The following is a 26,627-nucleotide window of genomic DNA, read 5'->3' on the forward strand; positions in this document are numbered from 1 at the left end:
TGAAGTCAAATGTCCCTCGAGAAAAGAAAAAAATCCTTTCTTCAGGTGGGCACTTTTAAAAGATTTCTGTCAAAAACTAAATAAACCCCGTTCTAAGAATAGACTATAAACTATTGTAATCGTGTTTTTCGCACCCAAATCCCATATTTGATAGGCTACAGTTATTATAGCTACAAACAATGCAATGTAGGCTACTGCTTGCTATTCGCCAAAAATGAAATTATTTAGAATGTCAGAAGAAATCTGAAAGCAGTTTGAATGGGATTCCAGAGCGTGCAGGGAGCAGCAGGTGTCAGCTGTAGTGAATTCGACCACGATCTCATGAACTCTCAGAAGGGTTGGGACAGCGTACGACGAGAAGCGAATGAAATGAGATCGAGCACCCGATGACGGAGTAATTAAATGAGAGCAATGAGGAAAGAATGGGGGAAATGGAATATAACGCGCTCTGAACAACAGCGTTTCAAAAGACAAAATAATAAATAAACAATAATCTATTCTTTAATTTTTCAACTTTACCCTGGTGGGGGAAAAAAAAAATATATATATATATAGGCCTATATATATATATATATATATATATATATATATATATATATATATATTAGAGAGAGAGAGAGAGAGAGAGATTTGAGGAAAAAGTATAGGCTCATTAACACCTTTGGCTTATTCCAAATACCACAAATTGAATACTTTGTCTTCAATAACTTTGCACAAAATACTATTGTACTGTAATGTATTTTGAAAGTATACTTTCAATGCATAGTGTGATCCTTTCCAGCACACAGTTAAAATATACCTAAAATATATTTTTAATAAAGTAAAAATAAATACACTTAAAAATAAACTGAATTTTCACTTCAAATATATTTTTCTAAAATATATTTTTAGAAAATATACTAAAGTACACGTATGTTAAAGTGTGATAAAAATTGTATTGTGAAAATAGATAAAAGCATGATGCTAATATAATTTTAATATATTTAAAGATAGTAACATTTTTGTTAATATATTTGCAATGTAGTATTGAAAAGGGGAATATGTTTCAAATACAATAAAGTATAGGCCTACTTTTTTTCACTATGGTATTATAGGTTATAATATAGGCCTATAGCTGCCTAGGCCATAGCCTATATAGCTATGGGTTGGGTTATGCGTTATGCGTTAGAAAATATCATTACCTGAATCAGAGGAAGTTTAGTAAAGTGAAACAAGCGCGCGTGTGTGTTTATAACGTTACCTGTCTGTCTGACTTCATATCTCATCCTTTGAGCTCCTCACTGATCTGTCTGCGATGGTGAAGGGTGTGAAAATCTAGAGGAGGCAACCCGCTTTCTTAAAGGTGACCACTCTAAACCTCTCCACCTCTCTTTACTCCTCCTTACCCACCCTCTCTCTGTCTTTGAGCCTTTCATTCACTCATACAGTAGGCTGCCCCGTTCAGGTTGTGACAGCGGTGTCCATCAGGCAGAGATGCCGGCTGAGGGATTCGTGATTGTAGCTGCAGTGATTTGCGCACTGATGGCGCAAAACTGCCGTGGGGAACTTGTGGCTCACGTGCAGGACCTTAATCCCGTGCCCGAATCCTCCCTGCTTAAACCCAAAGTCATGATCGCGATTTTGTCTCGGAACTCGGCGCACAGCCTGCCGTACTACTTGGGCTGCATCGACCGCCTGGACTACCCGAAGGACCGGATTGCGATATGGTGAGAATCTGTTGTGGAGTGCTACTGTTGAGGACGGGTAATGTGTGTGTGTGTGTGTGTGTGTGTGTGTGTGTGTGTGTGTGTGTGTGTGTGTGTGTGAGAGAGAGAGAGATGGATGGTTTGCTTTTGCAGCAAGTGTGGTGGTTGAAAACTGAGAAGGTCTTGTACATAGTGGAGTTATTGTGGAGCGCGCGCATGCAGGTAAGGTTTGGTTAATGAAAACCTTCTGGCAGATAGAGGAACAGAGACGCCGCTGTTTGCTTGAAGCAGACCTGTTAAAGCGGTTTACTACACTGTCACGCGTGTGAGCAAGGATTTAATTACATGTTAAATGAAGATGAAAGACATTTGCTGATTAAGCAACATGTCCTAACGGTTCTCTTGATAGCCTATTAGAGTACACATTTTTAAAATGACGTTTTAAGAGAATTTCTGTCAGCATAATTTTTGGGGCGCAATTAGTTGACTTTCGTACAGAGCGTACCGAAGTCCTACGTGAACAATCTGAACTTCTATGCTTTTGCGACATAGGCCTACTTAATATGGGAATGCTAATCAATATATAAAATCTATAATCAATGAATAAAATCTGAAAAGTAATGGCAGTATAGCTATGTTTTGTAACGTCCGAAACATCAATCACTCGAATTGCTTAATGTGAACTTCAATTGAGCGATTTCTTGTAGCGAGTATGCCTATGTTTATTTGCACTGATTAACTTGTAAACTCTTGTAAAAACTTGTAAAAGCTGATAAAACGCACAGGATATGCCATGATATAGCATTTATATATATATATATATATATATATATATATATATATATATATATATACAGGTCCTTCTCAAAAAATTTGCATATTGTGATAAAGTTCATTATTTTCCATAATGTAATGATAAAAATGTAACTTTCATATATTTTAGATTCATTGCACACCAACTGAAATATTTCAGGTCTTTTATTGTTTTAATACTGATGATTTTGGCATACAGCTCATAAAAACCCAAAATTCCTATCTCAAAAAATTAGCATATCATGAAAAGGGTCTCTAAACGAGCTATTAACCTAATCATCTGAATCAACTAATTAACTCTAAACACCTGCAAAAGATTTCTGAGGCTTTTAAAAACTCCCAGCCTGTTTCATTACTCAAAACCGCAATCATGGGTAAGACTGCCGACCTGACTGCTGTCCAGAAGGCCATCATTGACACCCTCAAGCAAGAGGGTAAGACACAGAAAGAAATTTCTGAACAAATAGGCTGTTCCCAGAGTGCTGTATCAAGGCACCTCAGTGGGAAGTCTGTGGGAAGGAAAAAATGTGGCAAAAAACGCTGCACAATGAGAAGAAGTGACCGGACCCTGAGGAAGATTGTGGAGAAGGACCGATTCCAGACCTTGGGGGACCTGCGGAAGCAGTGGACTGAGTCTGGAGTAGAAACATCCAGAGCCACCGTGCACAGGCGTGTGCAGGAAATGGGCTACAGGTGCCGCATTCCCCAGGTCAAGCCACTTTTGAACCAGAAACAGCGGCAGAAGCGCCTGACCTGGGCTACAGAGAAGCAGGTCATTCGGAAATCAAGGTGCCAGAGTCTGGAGGAAGACTGGGGAGAAGGAAACTGAAGTCCAGTGTCAAGTACCCACAGTCAGTGATGGTGTGGGGTGCCATGTCAGCTGCTGGTGTTGGTCCACTGTGTTTTATCAAGGGCAGGGTCAATGCAGCTAGCTATCAGGAGATTTTGGAGCACTTCATGCTTCCATCTGCTGAAAAGCTTTATGGAGATGAAGATTTCATTTTTCAGCACGACCTGGCACCTGCTCACAGTGCCAAAACCACTGGTAAATAGTTTACTGACCATGGTATTACTGTGCTCAATTGGCCTGCCAACTCTCCTGACCTGAACCCCATAGAGAATCTGTGGGATATTGTGAAGAGAAAGTTGAGAGACGCAAGACCCAACACTCTGGATGAGCTTAAGGCCGCTATCGAAGCATCCTGGGCCTCCATAACACCTCAGCAGTGCCACAGGCTGATTGCCTCCATGCCACGCCGCATTGAAGCAGTCATTTCTGCAAAAGGATTCCCGACCAAGTATTGAGTGCATAACTGAACATAATTATTTGAAGGTTGACTTTTTTTTTTTAATTAAAAACACTTATTTTATTGGTCGGATGAAATATGCTAATTTTTTTAGATAGGAATTTGGGGTTTTCATGAGCTGTATGCCAAAATCATCCGTATTAAAACAATAAAAGACCTGAAATATTTCAGTTGGTGTGCAATGAATCTAAAATATATGAAAGTTTAATTTTTATCATTATATTATGGAAAATAATGAACTTTATCACAATATGCTATTTTTTTGAGAAGGACCTGTATATCCTATAGCCATATATCCCCCATATTGTAAGATCAGAGTGAAACAAAAAAGAAAAGAAAAGAAAATGTAGGCTGGGGATTTGATTCTATGCATTAGTTGTTGTCTGGAACTTGATATGTGGGTGTTGCATTCAAAAGTGGATGCAGATTAATGCAAGCTTGTAAAAAATCTGCATATGTCACCAGAGAGAAACCTGTATGTCGCCTTCACCGGAAGGTCCAGTTGTGAAAATTTGATTAAGATTATTAAAAAGAAAAATTTGTTCACAGTAAGATAAATAACATGCATTTAGAAAATATATAAGGTGAATTTTCATTTCATGATAACCTAAAATGAATTAGCTGTTTTTGGATTATATTTCTTGCATGTGCAGGATGACCTTCAGAAGTTTACTGAACAAACAGAGCAGTTAAATGAAATGACAGGCTGGAAGTCTTCACTGTTTTGCGAAAGAATGCTGGGAATTAAGGGGAAGAAAGGATGGAGAGAGAGAGAGGATAGGGCAGGGGAGGGCCACGGTTGAACAAAACACAGGGGCACCACAAGTGGCCTTACAATACACATTCCATCCCTATTGACCATGTGCAGAGGTCACCCACTATGACACTTCTCTCCCACTTTCTCTGCTCTGATTTGTTATGGAAGTAGCATACCTCATATTGGACCAGAGACAGTATAAGGTGGAGGAGACGTGTTTACACTAGAATTTGCATGTGCATTAACTCGGCTAGCCTGAAAAATACTGTTATGTAGCATGATTTGAACAGAATAAGTGACATTTAAGATAGTATTTTATTGCTGTAATCCTGACTAACAGTTCGGATATTTTCTGTCTTTCTGTTCAAGTAAATAATTGCTGTATTTATACTTATGTATACCTAAGGTATCCAAGATGGCCACCAAGTTTGCCATTAAATGAAAATTCACTGGATATATTGGTTAAATGCAAGTTACATGCAAATCCTACTGTGAAAAGTTCCCTGCATGTTTAATCAATATACATTATTTTGAACTTCTAGTGAAATAACAGACTTCTCTCTGCTGATGTATGCAGGACTTCTCTAATCAATTTCTTCACTTAAACCCCGCCCCTTTATTACAAGCTTGCATTGAGATCTGCGCTCATCCAATCAACAACGAAAGAATAGATCCAAATCCCGGCCTTTCAATTTTTTCTTTTTCAATAATCCATTTCGCTTAGATGTACTTCATAATATGGAAGAAAAGATCTGTCGCTACTACTGTTACATCACAAATTTAAAGGGACCTTGTTTACAGTTAGAGTTTCTGCAACTGACTGCTTTAGCATGAGCAAAGCTACTGTAATGCTGAAGAGAATTGTGAGCGCAAACATGGGAGACCGAGAGGGCAATCTCATCTGATACTGTCCTGATTAATGACTCTGACAGTCTTAAGTAATACAGAGGGAATTTTTAAATAGTGTGAATCCAGCATCATGTTCCCCAGAGGCAAAGTCCTGTAATTAGTGAAACGGTGTTCAAGCTAATGCTGCTAACACAGCTTTTGACCTTTGTTAGACATGACTGATCAAGTTACAGTCAGACTTATTAAACACAGACTCGCTTATGAGAGCTGACTGATCTTTTGTGCCTGTCTACTAGTCTTATCGGCATGATATGATTTTCTTGACAACTATGCAAGAAGTTTCCCTTTAGACTCAGGTGTTCGTTCCAGCAGTTATGATGCTGTTGTTGAGGAATGCTGGGCATTTTGGCAAGTTAAATTAACAAAGCATGGTGAATAAAACAAAGCAGTTGAGAAAAGGATATGTTGGGTACTGAGCTGAAGGAAATCTGTAAATTATGTTTATTTCATTACAGCTGTGAGTGTGTTTGTGTTTTTTTTAGGTTTGCATGAGCGTTGCTGTAATCAAAACCCTGGCACAGTATCAGTTCAGTGGAGTCTGAAGCCTAACTTGAACTTTTCTGCCGCTCACCTTCAGTATTGTTCTTTTCAACATGTCCAGAATCAGTTTCCACTCTTTCCAACAATAGTTGCGTCCATTTAGTTGTCCATCCCATAAACTCAAACCTCAGAAGGCCTCAAGGGGTTCAAGAGTAGAGGAACAATAGCGCACAAAAGTCCAGACGGCAGGACGATTGCTGGCTTTAGTCACGGCTGTCTAGAGTCGAGCTGGAGAAGTAGTTTATTGGTGGGCAGTGTGTTGAATTAGGGCAGGTGACCAAATAATCTGCGGGATACTGTTATGTAAAAATGTAATGGTTTAAAAAGCCATGTAATTTCATAAGAGACTGTGTCAGGACTGAATAAATTAGTAAGTTAACTTAGTTGGAAAGCCCTTGGTCGTATAGGTCGTATATTACATTCTAGACCCAAAAAGAACTGTAATACTGTGAAAAATGATTACCATTTAAAATAACTGTTGTCTGTTTTAATGCAATTTCTTCCTGTGATGCAAAGCTGAATTTTTTAACAGACATTACTCCAGTCTGTAGTGTCACATGATCCTTCAGAAATCATTCTTATATGCTGATTTGCTGCTCTAGAAACATTTCTGATTATTATCAATGTTGAAATCAGTTGTGCTGCTTTCTTTTTGATGTATGTAAAGTTCAAAAGAACAGCATTCATTTGAAATAAAAAATCAAATATTGATAAAAATGCATCCTTGCTGAAAAAAGGATTACTTCTTTGAAAAAGTTGTACTGACCCCACATTTTTGGAGTGATCAGTCATGTGGCTCAGTTGATTTACTCAAAATGTTGTGTGGTCCAATGCAGCTGCTATTGAGATATTTGGGAATGCTTATGCATAGCTCTCTCCAGACAGTATATAGACTTCCCTGGGTCTGACAATCTAAGAGGCTTTTGTCACAGTCCCCGTTTTTTTAGGTCGTCCCAAATGGCACCCTTACCTTAAGAACTGAGGACAAAAGACAGGCATGCGTGAAACGAGCAGCTCTGCAGGGACATATTTAAGTGAATTGCGAGGTATCTCGTGAGGTTTGTGTTGCTGTCTGCTGGATTCATCCTTCTGGTAAATCGCTGGGATTATTAACAATGTCTACACAGCAAGCAATCAATCTATCTGTCAGCCTCTCACTGTTTCAATCTTTTTCTCTCACACCTCATTTTTTTAACTGTCTATCTCTCTTGCTCTTGTTCTCTGCATAAACACATCACATACATTTTCACAGTGTAGCTGATGTGTTTATATTCTCAGGAAGGTGGAGGTAGGGAGAGTCTCTAAGTTTATGTGAATGTTTGATAAACTCTGTCAGTGCGTCAGGTGAGACTCTGGGAATCCCTCCTGCTCTAGGCTAGTCTATGATCCTACTGTATATTATGTGCTTGAGCAAAACATTTTTGTCTTTACCGATGTGTGCTTGTTTTGTGCGATTTCCTTCTGAAAGATTTACAACTAATTTGACTCTTTGTTGCTTTTATCAGATTTGTAACTCCAAAACAGATGTATAAGAGAACAATGAGTCATTGAAAAGCTTATAAAACTATAGTGCTGTGGATGGATCTGCTACAATCTCTGAGGCTGTAGTATGCAGCTGTATCAAATTAAATATATTGGTACTTTTAATGTGAATGTGATTATATACTTGTAAAAAATTTTTTGTTAAATGTCATGAAGCTGGTACTTGGCATAAATTGCTTTTTTCAGCAGCGATGAACTGTCATCATCTATAGTTGTGTTTGTGTGTGACATGGCAGAGATGTGTTGACAGAGGATGGCTGGAGGAATTTGAGTACAGCAGAGGTTTCACGAGCCCTTTTGCCCCCTCCTCAATCTACAAAGCCAGTGAGCCACGTCATGGGGGCAGAGCCATTGGAAAGCAAACTCACACATGCACACGTTGGGCTTTTGTGTATTATCAGGATTTTCATAGAAATAATCATTTTATACTGGACCCCCGAATCCTAAACCTACCCCTTACAAAAACATTCCACATTTTTAACATAAAAAACAAAAATATTATTTAGTATGATTTATAAGCTGTTTTCCTCATGGGGACCAAAAAAAAGGTCCCCACAAGAACAAGGATTTTTGATATTGCCATCTGAACCAAACACACACACACACACACACACACACACACAATTTACACACATACACCACACAACACCTGACGCACAGGTAATGACAGGTAATGCTGTGTCAAAAAGATCACTGGTTTCAGACATGTACTGCTTTACACACATACACATACACACACAATTTTAACAGTAGGTGAACTATCCCTGAAGTTACAACAAAAATTTGACAAAGTTTGCTGCTTTGTAAATATCAATGAAAATGTCCATTGGTTAAAACACAGCAAGACAAAGATATCTGTGTGTGTGTGTGCAAATCAAAATGTCTGTGTGTGTTAAAGCAAAATGTCTGTTCACTGAAAGTCAGAGGTCCTTGGACCCCTTTTGCTTGTATTGTTTAGACAAAAACAGTTCTTCAAAATATATTGTGTTTTGCAGAAGAGAATAAGTCCTACAGTTTTGGAATGACATGAGGGTGAGTAAATAATGACTTTGAATTAAAATTTTAGCATGAACCATCCCTTAAAATGATGAGTGTGGTGGGTCGCATCAGCACAGGTGATGTTACAAATCATCAGAGCATCTAAAAGAAAATCAGCGCTGATATAGAAAAGATACTTGCGTATCATTCAAGAGTGTTCTCTGTCATTATTTACACACATGCTCATAGTACAGCAGACACTGTCATTGTTATAGTTGAAACAGGTAATCGGCCTAGTAGGAAGTTTTTTACTGTGTTGTTTAAGCACGTTTAGATCGCGTGCATCTTTTTTTATCTAAGGGGTTTATCCAATTCAGGTTTTTTGTTTAATGTAATCTAATCTTTTTTTCTGTTTATCTGTGTTGGCTGTACTTTGGAGGTGGAAAGAGCATAAGATGTGCATGTATGGAGGTGCGTAGCATGTGTTGTCCAGATGCTGTCAACAATAAGGTCATATGGAGTAAAAACAAAGAGACAAAAAGAGATTTGGCCTCGAGCAGTTAGATAATGAGCTGGAGACAATAAACTTCAAAAAGGTTTTTATAAGCAAAGTCCTGCTTCCTACAAGCACAGCAGGAGCGCACACATGCATACAAATCTAGAGTTAAATATCCTGCCATGCGCACACACACACAGTCCTAAACACTTTTCATCATCTTTATCATGAGGTCCACTTACTGAATAGTGCAAGTGAAATAACTTTCAGTAGTAAAAGGTGTTTAACAGTGTAATATCAGATTACTTGCTGCCTGGACTGAGGATTTATGTACCAAACATAAAAAAGAATATAAATCAATACACAGATAGGAAAAGTGCCTAAATAATTGCACCTGGACCATATGTATGTAACGTGGTCAGTGTCAGATGTCTGTTGTGGCCCTTGGGTGTGGAAATTTGTTAAGAGATCGAAAGGTGAGAGTGAAAGGTGAGGAGAATGTGTCTGCCCGGATATATAACTGATTGAACCTTCAGAAACCAGAAGTTTAAGTAATTCGTAGGCTGGCAGGTTTGAATTCGTCAGGCTGTTTGCTTGTCCGGTCATGAATATGAATGTTGACTCCTGCAGCCAGAGCTAAGACACAGACTCAAAGACTTCAAACAGCAGGAAATTCACTGACTTGAAAATTGGCTTAATTATTCATTATACATTGTTCTTTTGATTTTGAGAAATATGATCCAGATATTTTCTTTACTCATCATATACAGACATAAGGCAAGCATATAGTAATATAGCATAAAGTCATGCAGAAATCATAAATCTCCATACCCACCAGAGATTGTGTGTATACTTGCATGCGCACTTCAGCATGTGTATATGTGCAGTTTTCTTTGTCATGGATCAACATAACCCAAAATGCATTGTTTGGGTCTCTCCCCAGGAGGGTTGGAGAGCAAGTGTGGAATCATTAGCCATTAGAGCCATTAGCCATTAGGCATTTACAGAGATGCAGCGTGTCCATTTATTCCAGATTTTTATATCGGTTGCAGCAGTGTGATGGAACCACAATTATATAAACCTCATATGAATGCTAGAATGAACAGAGAACTAATGAACATAAGAATGAGAATTGCATGCAAAGAAAAGCTAACACATGTGTATTTACCCTCATATAATAACATGCACATGCATTGCTTTTCTGCTTCATTGTTCGTTCTGATTTCGATGGCTTTTTTACAGATGTTCTGGAAAAATTACAGCTTGAAGGGCTGTTTCCTTTTAAAACAACTGTGGCACACTTGCATTCGCTGAAGTCATCAATAAAGCAGTACGTGTCTGAAACCAGTGATCTTTTTGACACAGCATTACCTGTCATTACCTGTGCGTCAGGTGTTTCGAACCAGTGATAAAGAACCAGACTGCTTATCAAGCTCAGTGCTGTCTGTTCCCCCTGCTGTCATACACTCATAAACCTTGGACACCCATAAAGCATACTTAAAACAAATATACAACAACTTGGCCTGTATTTTCGGAACTCTTTGTCAGAATATGTTGTTAAGAGCGAGACTGTCTTGACTGAGTTATTGTCTATGTTTGTGTGAGTGACAAAATAGCAGCCGTGGTGCTAGTATGCACACACTGCATGCACTGTTATCTGTTATCTGTTTGTGGGTGGTGTATGTGAATTTGCGGGTATACACTAGTATTATTCACTGCAGATGTTCATGGTAGACATTGGTGTAGATTTGGGAGGCGGCTGTAGAAAGAATATATGTACAGGGTCTGCGAGTAAAAACCAGTGTTGGCGAGTATATGAAACGGTGTCAATCACCAGTTGGCCGGTAACATTTTTATGAATTCTAACAGTGCAATATCGTTAGAACATGAATGTGAACGACGCTCTGGACAGTTGACGGCCCAGTGCTGCATTGTCACGAACGTTTAAACCTTTTTAAATATTACAGTTTAAATATTGAAACGTAAGATGATGCGAAAGGGAGCTCAAACAAACAATATTCAAACAAAATTGTCAAAATGCCCATCTTGGCAAGTATCCTAGTAAACATAATCAGTTGTCATTAGTGAACGTAAACAGTTGAGAAAGAAAATGCATTAGCTCTTAAAGTGACAGCAGCCTAATATTCTTGTATTTTTAATGCTAATCAAACAACAACAGACAAAGAAAAATCTTTTGCAACTTTTGTAACTTTAATAAGGATTAATCTGTTTCATGGCAGGTAAAAAAAATCTATGGCCGGTAAGTTTTCCATTGGCCGGTGTGCTAAAAAAAAAAAGTTAGTTTTAGTCCCTTTATATAGGCTATATATATTATTAATATTTTTGTGTTTTAAAAAATATCCAAACATCCTTTTATTTATTTTAATTAATTTACCTGATAATACATTAATAGAACAGATTACACAGGATAGACTTTATTTTGAATAACCCATGTTTTATCTTGTTTCACTGGCAAACAGTTTTTTTTTTATCACTTGTTTCACTAAACGTTAATAAATTTAGCAAAGTTTACGCTTTAAGTCAAGTAAACAGTGTAATTTAGTTTTTGGTTTGTTTTTATTTTTTAGCTAAATTTAGGCTTGTATTGTTTAAAGGATGTATAATTTCTACTGGAAGATGAGACAAAATGCAGATTAAGAACAGGCTGATTAAGAACATGACTAATTTAACCTTTTTTTACACATTAGGTGAAAAGAATCCAGTTTAATTTGCCTTGTTGTCGTTGCCTCAATTATCATCCTGCTACTACTGTAGAACAGCCTGCAATACTGTGTATAACAGTATAAATATGAATATAAACACCAGTTGGATTTTATTTCTGGTAAGGGTGGGGCGAGGAAATGTGCATGCGTGTGTGAATGTGACGACTGAGGTGATGTCAATATTTGTTGGTTCTTCCCCACACAGTTTTACTGCAGAGTCCCTGTGCAGTGGAGGTTTCCATTGGCACTGCCAAACAGCCCTGACACAACTAAGGACACTGTGTGTGTTTGTTTACATGTAATTTCCACAACCCATAGTAATACTGGGGAAACTTACTGTTATGTCACAGCATTTGTATGTTTGCCGCTTTTAATGTAGTAAAAACATGAATTAGTTGGTCTATTTTGCATAAATTTTGTTGCAAGTGATGGTATATTGTTTTATGAAGTCTTTAATGGCTCATCTTTTGCATACTTAAATCTGCAAATTTATCTCTGAGTTGCCAGCAACATATTTAAGTTTGCTATGCTTGGCTCTTGAAATACTAATATGAAACTTAGACAATACATCTTTTCCCTCTCACAAGCTGGTGTTGGCAAGCGGTTGTCAAGTGCCTCACTTCCTTGCAAGCCCATAACCGCTCCTGAGGAATTTATCAGCTCTGGGAATTCAGCGCTAGCTGCTAGCTAGCACTGTCAAATAGCACTTTTGACATCTTCATGTGAATTTTAAAAGTCTTATCAAGCTCTGCCACAAGTCTTTGAGTCTAGGAGAAGGAAATACTAACTCAAAACACATGGTTCTCTGTTTCGACCTAGCCTGAGGGAAGCATCTCTCTTTCACTGTTCCTGATGAGTAGCTGTTTTTGGAGGTTGTCTTGTTTATATTAAAATGAAATAAACTCGCCTTTGTCGTTTCTTGAAGGGCTGCAACGGACCATAATGTGGACAACACTACAGCCATCCTGAGAGAATGGCTGAAGAACAGGCAGAGCAGATATCATTACGTGGAGTGGAGACCCATGGATGAGCCACGGTTGGTTAAAAACATCTTGTTTCAGAACAGATGGTTTCAAAGTCAATTAGCACTAATGGCTGTTTATGTCGGGAATTTGCAACAGTCTACTAATCTCTTTCCCTTCTAAATCGAATGATTTCCAGAACAGGGATTCAATAATTCTGTCGACCTGTATGACCTTCTTCCGTGGAACACAAATGGAAATGTTTTGAAGAATTTTATATTATATTTATATATTATATTATGTTGTGTTATACTAATTTTCATGTACTTAAAGAATGAGCACATATGTTTTTAAGCTTTAGAAATTATATAAAAGCAACATAAGTGTCATGACAGTGTTCCATATGACTCACGCTATATTCTAAGTCTTCAAAAATCTAATTATGGCTTTTTGTGAGGAAAATTTTAAAATTGAAATTTTGTTCACTGACAATCTTGATTCTGTGTTCATGAGAGTTCATAAGAAAAGTAACAACGTCTAATTTGTAAACTAGTTGCTCTTTTGAGTCAAATCTTTCCAATAAATCAGTTCACAAAACCTAGTCTGAATAATTCTTTCTTAGCAATGCATGTATTTTGTTTTGACATTTACTCAGGTTGCTGAAGATTCAAACTAAGAACTACAACAAAATAATAAAAACTAAAAAGAACATAACATTACACAAAAGTACTGATGTTGTCAGTACTTTGCCCTAATGTTTAGTGCACTTGCTCAGGCACATTATGCCATGGTGCTCATGCAGAGGATGTGAGTTTGAGTTTGTTTTTTTTCCCAATCTTATCCCTATCATTTCTTGTTTTTTAAGGCCGAAAAAAATAGTAGTGCGGTAGATATATGTAGAAGAAGATAAGATTAAGTTTGTTTTTTATAGGAGTAGAAAGAGTTTCCTACCAATTAAACAGAGTTTTATTAAATGTTATTTTAAGAAAAAGTGTATGCATCTTCTTTTCTGATGTAAGGTCATACGCGGATGAGTGGGGGCCGAAACACTGGGCTCCGTCTCGTTTCAATCATCTAATGAAGCTCAGGCAGGCGGCACTGAAGACTGCACGAGAACGCTGGGCTGATTATATCCTGGTAAGATGCTGCCATTCTTGTAATAGTTGACTTATTTATGTTGCATCTGTTAGACCCATGTTAAATAAAACCACAAGTACTAATACTCCAACTATATTCATCATATGCCACTCATGTTCCACATCTCTACATCTCTCTCTCTTTCTCTCAGTTTGTTGACAGTGATAACCTTCTGACCAACCCACGGGTGCTGGATCTCATGATGGCAGAGAATTTCACACTGGTGGCGCCTATGCTGGATTCCCGATCCCTCTACTCAAACTTCTGGTGTGGCATCACACCTCAGGTACAGCTCTGTCAGAAAACAGACTTACAGAGTAGTATTTTAAAGGGATATTTCACCCAAAAATCATTTACTCACCCTAGTGTTGTTCCAATCCTGTATGAATTTATTTCTTCTGAGGAACATAATAGAAGATATTTTGAGAAATTAAGATTTTATTTTTGTCCATACTATTATTGTTACTGGTCACCAAAACATTTTTCATCTTCAAAATTCCATCTTTTGTGATTTTGCAAGAGAAAGAAATTCATACAGGTTTGGAATTACATGAAGGTGAATAAATGATGACAGAATTTTCATTTTTGGGTGAACTATCCCTACAGTATAAGGCAAGATTTCTTCAATAGTACACAGAATGCGTTAAAACTAATTTGTACATTCACAATGAAATCTAATTATGACCAGTACTTCAATAGCCTGGTTTCCCTGGTTTATCATCTCAGGGTTATTACAAGCGCACCCCAGACTACCAGCCTATCCGTGAGTGGAAGCGTTTGGGCTGTTTCTCAGTTCCCATGGTGCACTCCACCTTCCTGCTGGATCTGAGACGTAGTGCCACGCTGGACATGGCCTTCTACCCACCTCACCCAGACTACAGCTGGGCGTTTGATGACATCATGGTCTTTGCATTCTCCGCGCGACAAACTGGTGAGAGATCTCCACTGGGTTGCTTTAACAGCCATCGATTAGAAATAATCTCTATTTATCTGACTTATAATGTTTTATAACTTACTATCAACTATAACTAACACTGAACAAAAAAAATTCTAGCATTTATTAATCCGATAAAGTTAAATATTAAATAATTCAATTAAATGCTATAATTATATTACTGCATTATGACCAAACATGAAAAATAGTATATTTGACATTACATGTATTCGTTTAGCACATATGATAATCACATATCACAAAATAATATATTAAGATTGTACTTAGATTAAACCAGGATTAGGCCTCAATTAGATTCAATTAGGGCATTTAAGTAGCTTTTATAATGTGCCTTAGAAAAAAACATTACTGTGCATCTTAAGACAAAACAATAGAACTGACATATTTCAAGATATGTCAGTGCAAGTTGCTTTCAGTTAAAACAGCTCAAGCATGCATTTTAGTCTGGGACTAATCTTAAACCTTGTCTGTGAAACCGGGGGGAAATTAAAAAAATGTGTTAGTGTATGTAGAAATTAACATTAAGCAAGATTAATAATGCTTCTGAAGTATTTTTCATTGTTAGTTTGTGATAACCTAAAGCATTAACTAATGTTAAAACATTGACCATTATTGCAAGTGTTACCATTTTATTATTCAAGTGCATGAGTTGTTTTTGAAATGAGAACACAGAATGTTTTTAGAGCAAACATATAAAGACAGTTAAAGTGGCGTTCCTCTGTTTTTGGGACCCAGAACAGAGACACGTTTCAGAACACAACACATAATTCACAGCACCTCCAACTGTCCAGCTCCAGTATATGTTGCTGAGGGGGGGTTTGTGTTAGTGTAGCGTCAGTGCCGGATAATCCTGTGGTTATTATAACCCGCTCCAGCTGGGTGTTTTTATGGCCTCTTTGGGTGTTTGTGGATATTCCATTGAAGAATGGTATTGTGTGTGTGTGTGTGTGTGTGTGTGTGTGTGTGTGTGTGTGTGTGTGTGTGTGTGTGTGTGTGTGTGTGTGTGTGTGTGTGTGTGTGTGTGTGTGTGTCAGCTAACACAAAGTCGATAAATCAGGATTCCAAACACACCCATTAATAAACTTTAACAGCACACATGATGTAACACTCATGTTTCTAGTTGTATTGGGTGGGCTATACATTGTTTGCGTGCAGATCATTTCCATGAAATGTATGTATTATGCTGTTGTTTTTCTCTGTAGGTGTACAGATGTACGTGTGTAACAGAGAACATTACGGTTTTCTGCCTGTACCACTGAAGGCCCAGCAAAGTGTAGAAGATGAGAAGGAGAGTTTCATACACACCATCACTGAGGCCATGAGTAAGTATTATACAATACTAATTATATATTAAAGTATGGATGTTTATTTATTCATTACAATTCAAATGTTTGGGGTAAGTAAGATTTTTTTAAATGTTTTTGAAAGTAGTCTCTATGCTCACCAAGCTACATTTATTTAATCAAAAATACAGCAAAACAGTTTAATTGTGAGATATTATTACAATTTAAAATAACTGTTTTCTATTTTTAATGTATTTTATTATATTTTAATGTTTATTCCTGTGATGTCAAAGTTGAATTTTCAGCATCATTACTCCAGTCTTCAGTGTCACATGATCCTTCAGAAATCATTCTAATATGTTGATCAGATTCTCAAGGAACAATTCTTATTATCAGTGGTCAAAACGGTTAAAAGTTCAAATAGAAATCTTTGGTAACATTATAGATGTCTTTACTGGCATTTTTAATCAATTTAATGCATCTTTGATGAATAAAAATCTTAATTTCCAAAAAGAAAAAAAATACTGACCACATACATTTGAACAGTAGTGTATATATCTATATATACATACATGCACTCTCACATGCACTTGTTTTTTTGTCATGGAAAGGATTTTCCTTTGACGACTTTTGTTTTTATGCTGAGCTTATGTTTTCTTTTCTTTGCCTTAACCCTAAACCTAACACTCACTGAAACCTTTGTGAATTATTATGTTTTCATGACGACATTGAGTATGTTTATAAAGATATTTTCTTCTTGGGGACCGTTGCCTGGTCCCCACACCGTTGGCAAACACACACACACCATCAATGAAGCACACCCATGGCCACTGCCCCTAATAAACCACCCTTTTTCCAGCACTTCAACTCTTTTACACTTTATATTTTCAACCTCCATTAATTGGAGGTTATATTTACATTTTGTTATGTTCAAGTGTATAACTGTCAAATGTGCATTTAATTAGCGTCAAATGCCTTTTCTTACAGTTGATCACAACATAAAACCCTCCGAGTTCCTCTTCACTCCACCCAAACCCCAGGACAAGATGGGCTTTGATGAGGTGAGAGAGCAGAATCTCTGGAATGCCTTGCTTGACTGGACACTCATGATAGTTATCCTGCAGAGAAACTTCAGCTGATTTAAGCTTCTTTGAAGTGACATTTTCTTATTTTGTCCTGCTTCATTCCTCAGACTCTCTCGTTCTATCTTTTCCCCTTAGATCTTTCTGATTAATCTGAAGCGGAGGTTGGACCGGAGGGAACGGATGTTGAACACAATGACGGTGCTGGGTATTGAGGCTACGCTGGTTGATGCTGTAGATGGGAAGTAGGTCATCAAGGGGATGTTCTGTGGCATCACATTCATGATGTTGGGGTATTTCAAAATGTGGCAGAACAAAAAGTGAAAGTGCTTCAAATTTTGTTGATCTTACCCTCTTTACTATCTCAGGTCACTGAATACATCTCAGCTTCAGGCTCTTGGTATAGAGATGATCCCGGAATATAAAGATCCGTACTCCGGTAGGGTTCTGACACGCGGAGAGATTGGCTGCTTCCTCAGCCACCACTTCATCTGGAAACAGGTACACTCACATATAAACAAATATGTGGCACTTTAAAAAAACAGTGAACAGAATATGGTCCAAATATTTTTTTTTGTCTTGTTCAATAAACATGTAGTGGAAGGTGTCCTTAAAGTCCCCCTGTAGTCAATCATTTTATCCCTTAAAACTCACCTTTGATCACCAAAATGACATTTAAACGTTTTTTCCTTAAAAAAAGATTGTTCATGCTTTAAAATAGCTTGAATGATACTCCACACCCTTGTTTTCATTTCGTATACGTGGTTCTATGAATATGTAAATTAGCCCCGCCTCCACTCACTCGCACCAGCTCAGAGATCCACTCGTTGACGATCACACTTTGACATGATTGGTTACCAGAGGTGGAAAGTAACGAATTACATTTACTCGCGTTACGTAATTGAGTAGTTTTTTTGTGTACTTCTACTTTTTAAAGTAGTTTTTAAAATCTGTACTTTTACTTTTACTTAAGTACGTTTTCTTTGAAGTATTGTACTTCGCTACATTTGAAATCATATCCGTTACTGAGTAAAAAATAATAATACAGGGGGGGGGGGGGGGAGGGTGGGAAATCACACACTCCGGAAACTACTGAATTGATTGAAGGGCGGGAGAACAAACGCGCAAAAAAGGTGACGCCCAGCTGAAGCTGAAAGCTAAGCGCCAAGCGAATTATGGCCAGTATGAAAAGTATTAAAAAAGCGTGGTTGTCCTCGAGTATAGATATCCAATTTGCAAAAAATGTGGACGCAAAGTGGCTGCAAAAAGAGGATATAGGACACCATCCCTCCTGCAGATAAAGGTATGTCCCGATTTACGTGATGCAAAGGGAATCCCGGAATCCAGTCATGAAAATGGAATTCACTTAATGCAGATGTCACAAAACATACAAAATAATGGATGGATGAATACATGGAAAGTAGAACTGTTCAATAAATCCAATCGCGACATGGTCTGTGGATAATTAAGCTAAGCACAAAAATACTGCAAGTAAATATATAAGTTAACCCTATTTGTTCTGCTGAGCTGCGTTTGTCTACTACATACTCAAGTACTCGTGACATTCATGGTGTTTTCAGCGTCTCACAAACAATTTGAGGATATGAATACATGAACATTTCCAGAGCTGCTCTGAGAGAACGCCTAATGAGCATTTTCATAATTTTATTTGAGAAAATCCATTGTCAAATACACTTTTAACAGGTCTTCACAAACCGTCAAAATAAAAGTTCGGTTTTACTAGGAGAAATTATGACAGAAATATATTACTATTGTAGGCATACAGTAGAACGTAGCCTACTTCTCAAAATAATAATAATAATAACAATAATAATACATTTTATTTGAACATTACTTATAGGAATATTTTTTTTTGTCCATGGTTTAATTTAGTAAATCTTTTTTTTGCAGCGCTTCCCCAAAAAATAAAAGGACACAAGTTTAAATTTACATTTGATTAGCCTACCACCGTTTTTGATAATATATTTGGATTAAATCATAAAAAGTAGGGGTGTAACGATACACAAAACTGACGGTTCGGTTTTCCCACGGTTTTGATGTCTCGGTTCGGTTCGGTTTAGAAAGCTAAAAAAAAAAAATTAAACAGTGGTTTAATGAAAAAATTGTGTCTTTGTCAGTTTTTGCATTAACTTTACTCTAATTTGTTATTGAAATATAATAATTTACACAGTTGCTGTCATTTTCATTAAAGATATTTTAAACGTACTTTAAATAATCAAGATATAATTAACAGGTTAAGTAAAATATAATATATAGGATAATATTGTGCATTTATTTAGTGCAAGAGTTCATTTCTCTAGGAACCAACAAGTTGTGGACACTTTAATCACTAGCCTGCTGAGGTAAATATAATGCTAGTGACAAGCTATGCAGTTTTATTGACGTCTTTGCGCTGATGAAACACTGATTGAGCGATTACACGAGTTATGATGCCTTTCAGTAAGTATACTGTATTTTTCAACATATCTTCAGGTGTCCATTCATGTTTATTCTGTAACTGAGGAAGAGATGATCGCGTTTACTCGCGTTTACTCGCGTTTACTCCGCGCTACCGCTACTGTTACAATCCGTGGTGACAGATAGTTTTAAACTGTGGGTACAGATTGTCAATTTACATCCATGTGGACAGATTGGTAAACTGTGCCTAGTTTTGTAAAACTGTGCACACGGTAGTTTATTTTTCTTCTGTAATGAAGCTTGGCTGTCCATCTAGTGAAAAATGTTGGTACTGCGGCCAAATAAAATCTTACTGAAAGCTCATTTTTTGAGATATCAACCTAAAATTTGGAACACAACTTCTTCAGATTTTTGGCTTACATTTTCTGGCAGTTTTAGAGTAAAATATATTTTGTAATATATATATTTTATATAAAATATAAATAATTATATTTTTACATTGTTCATTTTCATAAACTCAAACTTGTATAACTTTTTTTCTGTTTAACTTTCTTAACTTCATAATACTTCATTTCAACATTAATCTGGCAAATGTCTTCTTTAAAACAAGACCAACCATAGGTCTATATTCGAAAGCATTCTTGAATAACAACCATTTAAGTTTGAATAGTGATTTTCATGTCTATGCGAAAAAAGGGGGAGTGACAGTTAAAGGGTTAAACAATATTAAACTATAATATCTATATCTATAATATCTAAAATATAATTTATATATAAAAACTCTCCTACAGTCCAGTCACCATCAGTCGCGACAGTCGCGACTCGCACGTATTTTCATTTAAACGTCACTCACTGACGTTTTCCTAACCAGAAAAAAAACCGATTGCCCTGCTCTGCCTCTGATTGGCTAGTACTTATTGCCATCTGGGTCAGAGCCAATTAGAAGCAGGATGTGGGTGGGGAAAAAACTCTGTGTATAGGGAAAGGGGAGAGACAGAGGGAACAGGCAAGACAAACTCCTACGTTTAAATAACATATAGAAAATATCTGCTTGACAACGAGCTGAGAACAAGCCCAAATAAGCAACTACACTTTAGAAACAAGCCCAAAAAAAAACGCGACCCGCGACTACCAATATTTGTAAGCGACTTTACAGAAAAACAAGCCCAAAGTCGCTTATAATAAGCGGACTTGGCAACACTGATTCCAGGTCCAATCAATGAGCCGGGCTGGGCGGGGCCGGGGTAGCTTGCAGGGCGGGGCGTGTTCGGTACGCCATGAGAGTATCGCCGTTCGAATCGTGGGTTCTGTATCGCGGTTCTTCGGTTTGGTTCGAATATCGTTACACCCCTAATAAAAAGAAACATAAATTTTCTGAATAAAATACATTTCATAGGACAATATTATTCTTAAACATTTTAATAAATTATTAATGTTAAAAATAAGTTGTTAATCTAATTCATTATTAATTATAAAATTTAATTGATTAGACATGTTTTATTGAAATTTTAATAAACAAACAAATTATTTCAAGTTTGTTATAATAAAAGCATTTGTTCAACCAAAAAAAAATCCTGTTTTCATTAATTTAACTGTCATTTTAACTGATGATAATAATAATAATACCCATAATTTAATAATACAGTTTATTTATTTAACAATTGATTAATACTGTAAACCGTGATATTTTCTGAGACGTTACCATACTGTGAAAATCTTATACCATTACAACCCTACACTGGAGGGTCCCCCACCCCACCCCCGCTGTTAAAAAAGTAACTCAGTAACTTTTACTCTGAGTCAATTTTAAATGAGCTACTTTTTACTTTTACTTGAGTAGATTTTTAGACCGGTACTTTTACTTGTACTTAAGTAAAATTTCATTGAAGTAGTAGTACTTTTACTTGAGTAGAATATTTTATTACTCTTTCCACCTCTGTTGGTTACAAGGTAGTTTGTGACGTCAGAAACACCAGCGATTCCAAACTACGATTTGAGACTGTCTTTGGTTCACTGCAGTTTTAAGGAGAAAATACTCAGCAATGGTGTTGACTTATGAATTTGCACATGGTTTGTCTTAAAGGGATAGTTCACCCAAAAATGAAAATTCTGTCAGTATTGACTCACCCTCATGTTGTTCCAACCCCGCAAGACCTTCGTTCATCTTCGGAACACGAATTAAGATATTTTTGATGAAGTCTGAGAGCTGGATCACTCCTCCATACTAGTTCATAGGCTTCTTCAGGGATTGAAGTTGCCGGCCTCGAAAAGTTATTAAAGACATCGTTAAAATAGTCCAAGTGACTACAGTGGCTCAATCTTAAGTCAGTAAACTTAGTGTAATAGCGTAGTCACACGTAGGTTCACTATTGGCCGACGCTGGTCATGTGGGTGATGCGTGTGACTTACAACAACAGATCGTATGCTGTTAAACTAGTGAACTGACTCGAGGCCCACAGAGATGGAAATGAATAGTTGAAATAAAGTGGTTATTTTTGTTTTTTTTGCACACAAAAAGTATTCTCGTCGTTTGATAAACTTAAGATTGAGCCACTGTAGTCACTTGGACTATTTTAACAATGTCTTTAATAACTTTTCGGGGCTGGCAAGTTCAATCCCTGAAGAAGCCTATGGAGGAGTTATCCAGCTCTCAGATTTCATCAAAATTATCTTAATTCGTGTTCTGAAGATGAACGAAGGTCTTACGGGGTTGGAACAACATGAGGGTGAGTAATTACTGACAGAATTTTCATTTTTGGGTGAACTATCCCTTTAAAGCATATTAAAAACACCACATAGACATATAAACAGCATTAAAAGCTTGATTTTCACCACAGGGGGACTTTAAGATAATGCTGATTGTCAACATCAGGATATCAAACTAAATATAATTTGATTAGAGTGACTTTATTTTCTTTTAATTGTATATATAGTTTGCGATTTTTGTTGTTGTTGCACAATTTGGGATGTCTCTAAATAGAATTTTAAACTCTGCTTTGTTTTGTTTTTCTTGTTTTTTTAGCGTAACATATATTGTATATATTTTTTATGTTAGATAATTTTTTTTTCTTCATTAGGTTTATTTAACACATCTAATAATTATCACAACAAAACATGGAATTTGTGCCTCTAATGCTTTAAAACAAAGACCTTGTTTGCTGAATGTGCTCTATATTTGTACACAAATACAGGGACATTGGAGTTTGTGTGTCTTTGTTTTGCCTTTAATGGCATCTTTTAAGATTATGGTTTTAACATAAACTAAATGTATTAATATAGTATAACTGTACAGTTAATCTCAGCTGGATAAGCAACACTTCAGTAAATGTTACCATTTGCTGAAACTATCATTTCAAAAGACAGCGTGTTTTCTGTTTAGTCCCAGTAGATTACAGGTGCACAATGTGTGTAATAGGTGGTGGAGAGGGGTCTGCAACATGTGCTGGTGTTGGAGGATGACGTGAGGTTTGAGCCTCGGTTTAAGAGGAGGTTACAGACCATCCTGCAGGATGTAGAAAAAGCTCAGCTGAACTGGGACCTCATGTAAGTATAACACCAGCTGATAACAAGCACATAACACCTTTTCACCGCTCACAAAAACACCTTTCTACATCTCTACATCTCTCTTTCTTCGTCTTTCTCCATAGATATGTGGGCCGTAAGCGGATGCAAGTAGCTCAGCCGGAGGTGTCTGTAGAGGGTGTGAATAACTTGGTGAAGGCCGATTACTCATACTGGACTCTAGGTTATGCTCTTTCACATGAGGGGGCCAAGAAACTTCTTGCTGCTCAGCCACTTGGCAAGATGCTCCCTGTAGACGAGTTCCTGCCAGTCATGTTCAACAAACACCCTAAGTAAGTGAGATGGATGGATGGATGGATGCACAGATGGGTGGATGCTTATTCCTAAATGACAACGATTCGGCTATGTCAATTAAACCTTTGAAAAGTACGATCACATCTGACCCAGAGAGCAGTTGTCATGTATAGGTATAAAACTGCTTCACAAACAGTCTTTTCAACCGCACAAGAATCACTATATTTCTGTCACAGTTATTAAAATTGTTCACAGAAGTAGTGAGATAAAAGTTTATAGTTCAGATATAAACACTGGTGTCTACATTAGCGATCAAAATAGAGTAAATCGCCTTTTTGAGGTCTCTTGACACTTCAAATAAAGATTATATCAATTACATTGTTACATCAGTAGGTGGCGACAAGTGGCTGAAAATGAATTTACCATTGAATCATTCATTCAAGAGATTCATTTAAAAATGCTAATTCATCCAGTAATGAAACAAGGGCAGTCTTTATGAGTGAGTCACTGAATCATTAATTTAAACTGTTTTTAAAAATTAGTTAAAATGACGTTATTTTGTTTAGATGATTCAGAATTTTGTGATTCTCAAGTTATCCAGAATCGTGCAGCTATAGATAGATAGATAGATTGATTGATTTTTTGCAGCGGTTACACACAGGCACACACCGAGGCTGTATTGCTGAGGGGCACAGACACAGTGCTAGATTGTTCAGAGTGAGAAAATAAGTATGGTGTCCCTGCTGGGTCACACAATGACTGCCTTCTACCTCATTTCCTCTACTGGGAGAACTGCTCAGCACTGGCTGTGCCCCCATATGTGTCGCCTTTACTGGCCCTTCTCTTTCTCTCCTTCAGCACCCTGCGGTCCTTCTCCCCTGTTGTCTAGCATTCTCTGGCTTCCCCTGTCTCTCTCCCTGCTCTTTCTTTGAGGAATTTTGGGAAGGGCCAGTTCTTCCTGTTGCCCCGCATTAGAGGGACAAAATTCCCATTGATAGCTGAGTTTGGGGGAAGGGCCGTTGGTATAAGACAGATGGATTACTGTATAAATATACTTCACTTTCTGTGTGTTTTGGTATGTGTGTGTGTGTGTGTGTGTGAGAGAGAGTGAGATAAAGACTCATTGTGTACCCCAAGTGTGTGTATTTACTCTTGTATACAGTATAAGCGTAAAGTGTAAGTAAAAAATGCAATGTTTTCATGTCCTGTGGAGATTATCTAGCATAGCCATCATAGAATCACAGAATCATTACTAAATATAATATAAAATATATACATTGTTAATATTAATTGTAAAATTATATACTCTACCGGTCAAAGGTTTGGGGTTCAATGGTTAAAGATTTTTTTAAAGGAAATGAATACTTGCATTTCTTTTGAACTTTTGTTTAAAATATATCACAGTTTCCACAAAAAAAAAAAAACAGTTAAACAGCACAACTGTCGTCAACATTGATAATAATAAGAAATATTCCTTGAGCATGAGATCAGCATATTAGAATGATTTATGAACGATCATGTGACACTGACTGGAGTAATGATGATGAAAATTCAGCTTTGCCATTATAGGAAAACAGTTATTTTAAATTGTAATAATATTTCACAATATTACTGTTGTAATGTAGGCCCTATTGTTGTTTAAATAAATGCCACCTTGGTAAGCAGAAGAAACGTCTTTTAAAAAACTTTACCAACCCCAAACTTTTGATTCCTGTTTGTAATTTTTCCCTTGCTCTCTCTCTCTCTCTCTCTCTCTCTCTCTCTCTCTCTCTCTCTCTCTCTCTCTCTCTCTCTCTCTCTCTCTCTCTCTCTCTCTCTCTCTCTCTCTCTCTCTCTCTCTCTCTCTCTCTCTCTCTCTCTCTCTCTCTCTCTCAGTGAGGCATACATGTCTCACTTCGATCCCAGGGATCTTCATGCTTTCTCTGTTGAGCCATTGCTGTTGTACCCAACACACTACACGGGCGAGCCGGGTTACTTCAGCGACACTGAGACGTCCACTATTTGGGATGACGAGGCTGTCCACACAGACTGGGACAGACAGTATGCCCAAAAAACTGCCCAGCAGGCACAAATTCGCTCCGTCGCCCAGAACAGCGTCAGCGGGGACACACCACCGCCTGCGTCCCGAGCCTCTCGAGACGAACTCTAAGTTCTCTATGTGTTCTCGAACTACACAACTGAATGACAAAACACACTGACTCATTGACAGCTCATTCCTCAATGTTCAGCAGTCCCCTCCTCCTTGGCGACACATCAGCCAATAGCATGACAGCTGGCTGGGATGCTCGAACACCATTTGCTGGCTGGTTGATTTTGCACAAAGACACACAAGCTCTTTTTGTTTCCACTTTATTTATTTCATTATGCCTTCCAGAGACATTGAGGAACCAAACTGTCCCTGATGAACACTTCACAGTGTTTGAAGGATGAGGACACTGCGGAAGGACTGGACAGAGAAAAACAGACATATGATCATTAGATTTGGTTTTGCTAGTCAATGAACAAGACAGATGAATCTTTATTTTAAGGTTTTGCTTTTTATATTGTAATATAAAAACAGATACAGTTTATGCGCAGTTTTTAATAAAAGAATCGTATACCTGTCCACATTTCTACTGTATATTATAAGAAATAATATTTTAAGTTGATGTATTTTAATAGCATCACCAAATCCCTTTTAAATGTCATTCACGTGTCAAGTATACTTTAGAGCCAAAAATTAAGAGCATTGGTTACATTTGTTTGGAAGTTGTTCAAATCTGCAGTTTTCAAATGTTTTAAGTTGTACTGGATTTAAATCCTGTTTAAAACATGTTAAATTGCCATAGAAAGAGAACGTGGGACTTCACGTGACACATTATTGAAGACACACTGGTCATTAAGTATGTGAACGAATGAATTTTAATGAATGAGAACAGCTGTACAAAATATTTTCAAAGTGTGTGAGACAAGTGGTGCTTTTGTGTTATTGTTTAACATCCTATTGTCACTAAGTCCTTCCAGAATATTCCTGGAGGCTCATAAAGAGACATATTCCATGTATCTTAAAAGAGTGTATGATTCAACTGGGCATTATGTCATGTATAATAATTAGAAATAGCTCTAATTTTTTTCCACTCAGCAGGCTGGCTCCTGTTCTCTGACTGTCTGTTTCATTACCTTCTTTGAAGATGTCATGGTGCTGGTGGTGGGCTGATTCAATAAAACTGACCGTCACCGATCAA

The 26,627-nt window shown here is 37.2% G+C and overlaps 1 protein-coding gene across 1 annotated transcript; it reads left to right on the forward strand.

Moving 5' to 3' along the window:
- The first annotated feature begins 1,404 nt into the window (after window positions 1-1,404).
- colgalt2b (collagen beta(1-O)galactosyltransferase 2b) lies at window positions 1,405-26,627 on the forward strand. Its single transcript, XM_077224164.1, has 12 exons — window positions 1,405-1,706; window positions 12,676-12,786; window positions 13,732-13,849; window positions 14,001-14,135; window positions 14,576-14,780; window positions 16,007-16,126; window positions 17,075-17,148; window positions 17,308-17,414; window positions 17,538-17,670; window positions 23,003-23,130; window positions 23,235-23,441; window positions 25,279-26,627. Exons 1-12 carry the CDS (start codon window positions 1,474-1,476, stop codon window positions 25,550-25,552), a joined length of 1,845 nt encoding a protein of 614 aa, XP_077080279.1. The 5' UTR covers window positions 1,405-1,473; the 3' UTR covers window positions 25,553-26,627.

This window comes from Siphateles boraxobius, unplaced genomic scaffold (genome assembly GCF_051911475.1).
Source record: "Siphateles boraxobius isolate OS27281-9 unplaced genomic scaffold, OSU_SipBor_1 9, whole genome shotgun sequence".
Lineage (NCBI taxonomy): Eukaryota > Metazoa > Chordata > Actinopteri > Cypriniformes > Leuciscidae > Siphateles > Siphateles boraxobius.

What these genes read in the sequence shown, in the direction of transcription:
- colgalt2b (XM_077224164.1), top strand. Translation starts at nt 1,474, where the DNA reads ATGCCGGCTGAGGGATTCGTGATTGTAGCTGCAGTGATTTGCGCACTG. An exon ending in AAGGACCGGATTGCGATATG is followed by an intron (nt 1,707 to 12,675) that starts GTGAGAATCTGT and finishes CGTTTCTTGAAG; the next exon opens with GGCTGCAACGGACCATAATG. An exon ending in CAGCTGAACTGGGACCTCAT is followed by an intron (nt 23,131 to 23,234) that starts GTAAGTATAACA and finishes CTTTCTCCATAG; the next exon opens with ATATGTGGGCCGTAAGCGGA.